Source organism: Pyrus communis, chromosome 12 (genome assembly GCF_041283825.1).
Source record: "Pyrus communis isolate YQ-2024b chromosome 12, ASM4128382v1, whole genome shotgun sequence".
NCBI lineage: Eukaryota > Viridiplantae > Streptophyta > Magnoliopsida > Rosales > Rosaceae > Pyrus > Pyrus communis.
In genome coordinates, this window is record NC_142576.1 from 22,908,535 (window position 1) to 22,918,281 (window position 9,747).

The 9,747-nt window shown below is 39.0% G+C and overlaps 2 protein-coding genes across 2 annotated transcripts; one reads left to right on the plus strand and one right to left on the minus strand.

The window, feature by feature from the left end:
* Positions 1-873: 873 nt before the first annotated feature.
* On the minus strand, positions 874-2,663 carry LOC148692524 (putative aspartyl protease At4g16563). Its single transcript, XM_088680830.1, has one exon. It carries the CDS (start codon positions 2,602-2,604, stop codon positions 1,195-1,197), a length of 1,410 nt encoding a protein of 469 aa, XP_088536956.1. The 5' UTR covers positions 2,605-2,663; the 3' UTR covers positions 874-1,194.
* Positions 2,664-6,346: 3,683 nt separating this feature from the next.
* On the plus strand, positions 6,347-8,857 carry LOC148692525 (ATP-dependent 6-phosphofructokinase 7-like). Its single transcript, XM_088681009.1, has 6 exons — positions 6,347-6,409; positions 6,462-7,306; positions 7,972-8,018; positions 8,129-8,168; positions 8,279-8,341; positions 8,428-8,857. The coding sequence occupies exons 2-6, from the start codon at positions 7,280-7,282 to the stop codon at positions 8,473-8,475; spliced, it is 225 nt and encodes a 74-aa protein (XP_088537135.1). The 5' UTR covers positions 6,347-6,409; positions 6,462-7,279; the 3' UTR covers positions 8,476-8,857.
* The last annotated feature ends 890 nt before the right edge of the window (positions 8,858-9,747 follow it).

Genomic DNA, 9,747 nt, shown 5'->3' on the forward strand with positions numbered 1-9,747 from the left:
ACTGATTCAATAGAGTCTAGAGATCCTATAGGGCCCAATAGAGAGTTGTGAGACTTTTTTGGATGATCTTATCTTTTCATGACAAAAGACATCACTTGTAACAAGGTTATAGCTCTTATGATACGTTATAAATCGCTTATCATATCCCTGATGTGTATATGTCAAAGAAACATACACTGAATTAGTTTTCATATTATTTAGCATATAAAAAACAATAACCTATAAACCTACAACAAAGCCATGTGTTGTATTGCAGAAACATGTTATTTTCTCTTTGAGTATTGTTGAAATGATCAAGATTCAGTATCTCCTTGGCCACTAAAAGGGAGCTGGATTGTCTGCCTTTCCCATCCCATACTCTTCCCATCCTCTTCTATTTCTGTGGTCACGATTAAGCCACATGAATATTTTATATTGATTTTTTTATAGAAATAATAAGACAAAAAGTAATGGAAATATAAAATATTAATGTAGCTTAGCCGTGACTACTAAAATCAATCACTAAACTATCTCTATCAAAATCAAAAAGGGTCTTTGTTTCCATGAGGAAAAGGAAAAGTAATGCGTATTTCGTAATTTTTTTCGAAGGGTTTAGTCAAAACATTGTTACAAATTCATATACTTTCAAAAAAATCTAGTTATGTTATGTTTAACCGTAAAAAGGAGCTTTTATGGGACATTTTTCTGAAAAATTAAAAAACTAGAGATTCATCCTCCTCAAACTATACAAGGCATAATTTAACATGAATATAACTTCAGAATTTATCTTAGATTTAAATTTAGTAGAGATATTACTAAAATAAATACAACGTAAAAAAAAAATACAAACGTAATATATATAATATGATCTAACACCGTTACGTAAATCATATAGAACATCTAATAGAAGAAGGTTCCATAAAAAAAGTGGGGCAGGTAAAGTCTGCCTTCCACATAGTACAAAGTGAGTTGGCATTAATGCAGATTGAACTACTAATTTATGCTCAATTTCTGCAATTGATTAAATAAATTAATACATATTCATACATTGGGCAGGTAAAGTCACTGCCCAAAAACTTGTTTTGCGCTTCTTATTTTCTTTCCTATGTAATACGAGATCAACTTATATGGATCGGGACGTCACAATGACATGGATATCAGTAGCTAGCGTTTGACTCCGTTCCAAGTATGTCGTTTTAATGTGACGGAGCCTCATCATTTACAACTCTGTTTCCGGAACCCAAACCTCTCACGCTCCAAATCATACTCCACGAAGAAATTCTGCTGCTGATAGTTCCCCAAAATAATCGCAGGTCCACCATTGCCCCCTGGACCAACAACCCCATCAGTAACAATCGTCAAGCACCAAACGCCGGAGCTCGAAACCAGCCAGAAATAGTTCGTCAATGGCAGCTCCATCTTAGCACCTCCTTTGAACTGGAAAACCAAGTCCGGAAACTCCAATTTCTCCTCCCTTGAAATATCAAAACAGGGACTCAATCCCGTCCTGTTTTCCAAGTCCTTAGCTCTCGTGTAATTCGCCATCTGTAACTCAAACTCTTTCGCAACGGCTTCGAAAACAGGCTTCTCCATGAACGTGTAGGTCGATCCGGAATCCACGATCGTCCCGCCATTGCCGTGGGCTCCGGGGACGAGAAACTTGTACGGAATTTTGACGTGCTTCTTGCCCACGATGATTTTTCTGAGCATGATATAGTAGTACTCGCGAAATGCAGAGTTTGGAGAACCTGGGTTTTTCTGAAACGGCGTGTAGATCGAGCTCTGAGCTTTCGTTTCGTTTTTTTGGGCCGAAGAAATGGTGCCAGTATACAGAACAAGGTCGCTGCTTTGCGGGGTGTCGTCGAATTTGTGGGAGACTAAGCAGTAAGAGAATTTGGAAAGCCCCATTTGGGCAGGAAGGGATTGAGGTCCGCGGCCGAATCCGGCGATTCCGGCGGCGGGCTGGCGGCTGGAGAAGACGGAGCAGCCGACGAGAAAATCAGGGACAATTTTCTCGGGAAAATTTAGTGACTCGGAAAGTAAAATCCCAGCTGTCGTGCCCGAAGCGTACTGGAGCATGTACCCTGGGCAGGCTTGGGAGCAGTTTTGGGTAGTTGAGTCGTTGCAATTCTGGCATTTGGATTGGACTTCGGGGCCGAAAATCCAAGCGCATTTGGGGTTTTTGCAAACGACGATTTTGGAGGAGGAGGAGAGTTCGGGGATGAACGCTGGAATTTTTGAGGGGTCGATGTTTGGGAACTGGCATTTGGAGCAGGTGTAGCGTTTGGTGCAGGGGAACCAAACGAGGCTGCTGCCGGTGTCCATGATGAAAGGGGAGGTTTGCGGCGGCGTGCCGAAGTGGAGGGAGACGGAGTAGCCGCCGTAGCTGTGGGGGAAGAGGGGGACTTTGGTCGAGGGAGAAGGGTGGGAGGATTTTTTGGGGTTTTTAATGTGGCGGGCTCGGGAGACGGAGGCGGTGGCATGGAAGTTGAGGGATTGGAGTAGATCGGTGGACGGTGGTTTGGGGAATGGGGAAAGAGGGATGGTGAGTTTGGATGAGAGAGAAGGGAGGAGGAGAGAGAGGAGAGTGGTGAGAGAGAGGAGGAGGGAGGTGGGACTTGCCATTGGAGCAAGAGTTGGTACTTTTCCGAGGGTTTGGTTTTGGTGAGCTTCTTTATAGTGAAAGCAAGTAGAAAGAGGAGAATCAAGTTCGATTTGGGCAACACAAACTGCCCTTTTGTTGCACATAAATTAACAGTAAATGCCACTACTGGGATTTCTTTGCTTGGGTAAAATTCCGAATGCATTAACTATTGACAAATCATTCATACACAGTGTAAGTGTAAAATAAAAGACAAAAAAAAAGGTAGCACATCACTACTAAGAATTGACCTAGAGACGACGACTTCTAAGTACAGACATGGGGACAATCAGTCACACAGACCCACAGTTAGTCTCTTGGAGGCTGACTACAGTTATTGAAGACATTAGATGGATCGCATTCTTTTTACACATATTTCTTGAAGCTATATATTTTTGGGTAAGTGAATTTCTTAGCTGAAGCAACTACTGGTATTGATTATTTTGTTGAGGACATTTATAACTGAGATAGGTCACTACTTGTAGCGACCCATCCTGCTTTTATATTTCATTGTATTGACATGAGCTATAAAATCAAAATGTATATGATATTGGATATTTATGTATTTTTATACCAGTAGAATTATAGTGTAATCTCCACTACATAAACAATTCTAGCACTTTAAACTTTCCTTAGGCTAGAAGCCTTTAACCAAGAAAGATGAAGAAAAAAAGACACTTGAAAAGTTGTGATAATCTTGAACTTTAAGCTCTCTTTACCAAAATTTTGTTAGCAAAAGAAAGCACTTTGTGGCTTGCCTCCATCAAACTTCCTTCTCCCTTTGTTATAGTTTTTTAATTTTGGTAAAACTTGCCCATTTGATATTTCCAATTTACATAATTTTTTTGTTTTAACAAACGATATTCTTTAATCAGGGGTAATGGGGTGGGCTAAGCCTCACAATAGATTAGGAATAATGTGATTCAATTTTGTCTTTGACGAGAATTAAATCTAAGACTTCTCACTTACAAGTAAAAAGTAATATCACTATGTTATAATACTAAATGACGATTTGCATAATTATTAGCTAAAAAGCCACAACATACGGTCGGAATGGAAATTATTGGGACAGCTTGGCATGAAAGGAATCTTGTTCTTGATGGGGGCATAAGGTCGGGTACCCTTGTAAAAACACTGAAATTCCATCTCCAATTTTACGGCGTTGAAAATGATAACAAAACGACGTCGAAAAGTCTCGGGTGAAAACAAAGCAAAACTTGTAGCCGTTGAAGTCTTTGACTCTCGTTACCCTATTCTGGCACGCGGTATATCTGTATGATTACCGTTAACAAACACGCACGGCGTGGCGCTAGTGCATAGAAGCTGATGATCTGCTGCTTCCGTGATCACCAAACAACAGGCGGGGGTGGGACCTGGAGAAGCATCATCGCTGTGATGCGTTTGGTGTCGGAGAGAAAAAGAATTTTGTGATTATGGCCGTTCATCGTACATTGTGTGGTCAGTTTTTATTAAGTACTATTTATATTTAATTTTAAATTTTAAATTTTAAATAATTTCTGACCGTACGATATATGATAAACGTATATGATTGCGGGACTTCTCGGATCCCCAAAAGTTAGGGATCTCTTGTTAGAGATCTCTTGGTGTAGCGAAACGGAAATCAACGGCAACAGGAGTTACAGTACACGTGAAAGAATAATGGGAGCATAGTGGTGTCACCCTCAAACAACTTTCATTTTTTATTTATTAATATATTCTTTGTATTTTGATCTTACTGTTGAGAAAAACTCGTGTTACACGTGAAAGAATAATGAGAGCATAGTGGTGTCACCCTCAAACAACTTTCATTTTTTATTTATTAATATATTCTTTGTATTTTGATCTTACTGTTGAGAAAAACTCGTGTAGAGCTTGGTTTGTCGTTGAATTTTGGTGAGTGGATGCCGATTTGGTTTAAAACTCGCTACTAGTAAGTTTTAAATGTACTATTATTTTAAAATTCTTTTATTTTATTTTTTCATAATTATCTTTTCTACTAATTAACGATAAATTAATTAGAAAAATCGTCTACTACTAATTCATATACGCCATGAAACTCATATCCCACTAGCAAGCCAAGCCACAAGAGCTTTGTCGCATATGTATGAAAAACATTTTCTGTTTTTTATTTATTTATTTATTTATTAAATCCATAGATTTAAGAACTTAAAAAAAGTCACTAAGCCCTTTGTTTTCCTTAAAAAAAATCACTAAAACATTTGTGGTAATTTTATATACGGGTATAAAAATATATTTTAAATCAAATTGATGAATATCCAGAAACGAAAAATTGGGTCCATGAAGAACCACTCTTGCTCAAAATTATCTTCCGCCCACCACTCAATTGAACAATCAAACCCACATTGTGCAAGTTGTTTGTGACAATTGACAAAAACACAAAGCATGGCAATGACATGGACTCCTCACCTCCAGAACTCCTAACATCACCAGCTCTCTCATGATTAATCATTTGACTCTCAAACTCTTGTGCTACTGCTGACACATTGAAAAGAGACACCTCGATCCATGAATGTAAAGGTTGCTCTAGTGTCAATTACAGTCCCACCATTTCCATCATATATTCAGGTGTTGGAAAAGTTGATTAGTTAGTTGCTTGTTGCACTCAAGGAGTGGAGTGATAATGGGTTGCAAACTTACTATTACTATTTTCGATATGCGAACTTAAAATATCTCATTTGCAAATGAAAAGGAATATCACTGGATCGTATTATTTAGTGGTTTGTTTGTTATTACGTTAGGAACTTAGGGTATTTTTGGTATTTTATGTCTTAGGGTTTTCTTGTAGGATAAGAATTTGAATTTCTTGCCTATTGGGATTAGGGTTAGTTCTTCATAAAAATGACGTTTTGTAACTTTGGAGGATAAAGTTTAATAAAATGTAATATCTGAGGGTAAAGTAGCCTTGGCATTTTGTAGTGTTTCAATGTTTCTAGTTAATTAAGTATTATTCGTAATTTTATAATATGTCTATTCTGTGTAGTTTGATTTTCAACTTGATATCAAAGACAAGTTGTTGTATGCCGGGATACTACATCTGCCCAAATGTCTAAAAATCTAAGTGTCATTTGTCTATTTGAATCCGCATCTACCATCTGAATCTAGATTATGGTTTAGTTTTTTATAAATAGGATGCTATATGATGATTGACTATCGCCGCATAAGCTTTGTTTTCTTCCCGTGCAAGTTTTACATTGTCATATTCTGAAAAATTAGAACCTCAATTCCTCCAAACATTAAGACCCAATTGGGATGTCCATGAGCTGGCTCACTACCAAACACAGCAAGCCCAGCAGGTTGTTGGTATGAAAAACTGGAGGAACCCACAAGAAAACTAGTCACATTCCTCTAGGGTTTCCAAAATTAAATTCCCAATTGTTGTCCAAGAAGCAAAGAGATAATTATAAGATGAACATGTTCCACCAAGTCCACATTTTGGTCTGACATTTGGGCTTATGATCTGACTGCATTGTTTGTCTGTGCGCAACGACGTTTTGAGCAATCTATTGGTCATGATACAAATTTGACGATCGATTGGGCCGTATTTGTTTGTTCGGTTTATTTGCAATCTCTTTTGAACTATGATAAGTTTATGTTGAAAGTCAGCCAAAAAGCCCATGACAAAAATGGGGATCATACAACAAATAACTGTGCATGGGCCATTACATGTTTTAATAGTGGGGCCCATTATAGTAATCATTTATTCTGTTTTTTTTTTTCTTTTTTATGAGAGGACTTACATGACATGAGTATCTACTATGGTAGCGTTCCGTGCTAATAAAATAAAGACAATGATAAAACTTTGTCTACATGTTCTTATTAGGGGCTAATAAAATAAAGACAATGATAAAACTTTGTCTACATGTTCTTATTAGGGGTGGGCAAACGGATAAAGGAACCGCGGGTACGGGCGGGTACGGGCCGGGTCCCTTTTTTTTTGGGAACAAATGGGGCGGGGCGGGCCGGGGCATGGTTATTTACGGGGCGGGCCGGTTCCTACACCTTAGAAAAACGGGGCCCCGGACCGGCCCGTTTCATATTATAATCAACGGTTGAGATTGAATGATAACCTATCATTCAATCTGAACCGTTAATTTGTAAAGTTTCCAAATCAGTTTCAGACTTCAATGTTCAGTCTCAAATCTCAATCTCTCCAACACTCCAACCCTTTCTCAAATTCGCGGCGCCGCTCCTCCGTCCACCTTCTCCGACACGACATGACTTCAGTGTTCACTTGTAGGAGGTGATGGGGATTTAGAGAAGGGTCCGATGACTGCACAGCCAAACCAGAACTCTCTGGCTGAGCCATCGCCGTCGCCGTCTCCGTCTTCCACGACGTCGGCGCCGGCTTTGGTGCTTTCCAACTCCGGAAAGCGGATGGACCAGGCGGGGATCTAGCCGCCGTGAAGAAGATTCTCGGCGATATCGATTCGCAGATTGTGGGGACAGTTAGCGGTGCGGAGTTTGATACGGAGATGGCTGAGGTTCGGGCGGCGGTAGTGAATGAGGTCAATGAGCTGGGAGAGACGGCTTTGTTCACGGCGGCGGATAAAGGGCACCTTGATGTGGTTAAGGAGCTGTTGAAATATTCGAATCGGGAGACCGTTACGAAGAAGAACCGGTCCGGGTTTGATCCCTTGCATGCTGCTGCAAGTCAAGGACACCACGGTAATGGTCTTCAGCATTTGTGCTAATTTGGATTTAGAATCTCTTTATCTAATTCTAATTGTGTGATTTGTTAGTTTGGGTGTTTTGGTGAAAGATGGTAAGAGGACTATTAGGATAAAAGTTTGCTTCTTTTAGTTTTTAATTGTTTTTGGTATTTTGTGCCCGGTGGATATTGCTAAATTGTTATGACTATCATTATTTGTTTTAGATTTGATTCAATGAAAAAAAGTGATGACATTTAGGGCCTGTTTGGAGTGCCTCTGGAAGAGTTAGAAGCGGTTTCTGCCAATCAGAAGTGCTTCTGATTACGTATGGAGAAAAACTTTCAAGCTTTTATGGGTTGTGGAAATGCTTTTTGGAGAAGCGGCATTTCGTCAAGCACTTCCTACTGCTATTTGAGGAAGCGCTTGGATCTGAAATGAATATTTCTGCGTGTTTTTAATAAAAGAAGATCAAGTAAAAGGGAGCAGAAGAGTCCTAAACAGGCCGTTAATTATCCACGGAAAACAAATTTTATAATTTTTGTGTTTCTAACATCTGTGCTTTGCTAAGAGTGCTTTGAGGGGTGAATTAGTTCTGTGTACGAGAATTCTAACTGGATTGTTTTGCTGCAAGGGGAAACGAAATCTAACACGCAGTTTTATATGTTTTATGGCATCTCGCAGACATATCCCAATCCATTACAAGATAATCCGTCCTATTCGGTTGTTAAGTAAGTTTGACTCTTTCAGCTCCTTTGCTTCACATTCACTGCAATTGTGTTTCGTTCGACTTATTTTGTTGTGATCTTATAATTCACAAAATTGATCTTGCTTTGGCCAGGCAGTATTTCGTTAATGCAGATGATACCGTTGCTCAAAAGGTGCTCTACTAATAATGCATTTGTTTTTTGCTCAAATTCGTACCGATATGAACATTTCTACATGTTACAACTTCAGGTTCTCTAATTCTATAATGTTTTTCTTTGTATAGATTGTTGTTCATAAGGATAGTCCAAGGGGGACACACTTTCGACGCTCTGGACCACGTCAGAAGGTTTTACATTCCTAATTTTTTCCCTGTATTTATCGTCCTTGTGTTATGTATTCCAGACAAATCACATGCAATTGGATATTTCTCAGGTGTATTTCGAGGCAAATGATGTTGGGATCATTTCTCGTGTTCTTTGAATCATGTTGAATATAGTGTACGATATAGCGTACTTATTCTATGAGCAAAGCTGCACTAGGAAATCGAATAGGAAGTAAGATGTATTTGATCTTCGAGGTTTATGATTTGAAAGAGTGATGAATTTTGGTTGGATGAGTATCCAAGCCTGTGTTTTTTGAGGGATAGGATTTGGTGGTATTATAAGCTATGCTCTTGTGTGGACAAGGCACAAATGTTAACCATTCCATGTGACAATTATCTTCTAGTTTTGGTGCTTGGTTTGTCTGTTGTTTCGAGAGTTTAAGACGCACTGATGATACTATTGAATCGACAGTTATGTGAGAGAAATTGCATCATGTTGTGAAACAAATATTGATTTCCATTGACAGGGGTTTCGTAAAACTACTGATACCTTTCCTAGTTGCTTCTTTCCTGGTTCTTTTGTGTATCCTCAAATTTGACAGGGGTTTCGTATAAGCAATTCTACTTGGTATGCACATAACCTCATTCTGCTATTTGGTTCTACAAGCTTCTTCCTTTTCGTCAGCACTGGAACCACACCTCATTCTACTTCAATCTTAGTATGCCCATAACCAGATTAAAAAAAAAAAAAAAAGTTATTGGACCCATGGACCCGTCCCGAACCGGCCCGTTTGATACGGGCCGGGTTAGGTCCGGTTCCCAAACTTAAAATCCCTACACCCGGCCCGGCCCGGCCCGTGCCCAGCCCGGCCCGTGCCCAGCCCTAGTTCTTATTATGTTGGACGAGATAATACGTGGCTATGCACTCGTGACATGTAAGTTGTTCTCATTTTGAGGGCATATAGCAATAGTAGTAATACTTTTTGATTAGGTGTAACTTTCTTTCATTGATTTAATAAATCTTCCATCGTATTGTTGAGAAACTTTTATAGGTATCAGGAATACAAAATACGTGGTATATCATTTTCACGTGTTATGTAGGCGATATTATACTATTAATGTTATGACACGCGGTATTACTAATCTCTTGTTATGACACATACATTTATTTACTTATATCATATTCGAGGGAACAAGATAACTTGTTTTCACATTGAATGATTTGTCTGGATGGTTGAATTCTTCTTTTGTAGAAATTTATCGTACTCTTTACAAAAAATAAAGCCCTGTGGGTGGGTAACCATTTGTTGTCGACTCGGGCCATGCCATCTTGTTTCGCTGGAAGACGCATTTCGCGTTAGCAAAGTTAGACATATCTCTTTAGCGGTTAATCAAAATACAAGATGGTTAACTAAATTTTCTACTTCATA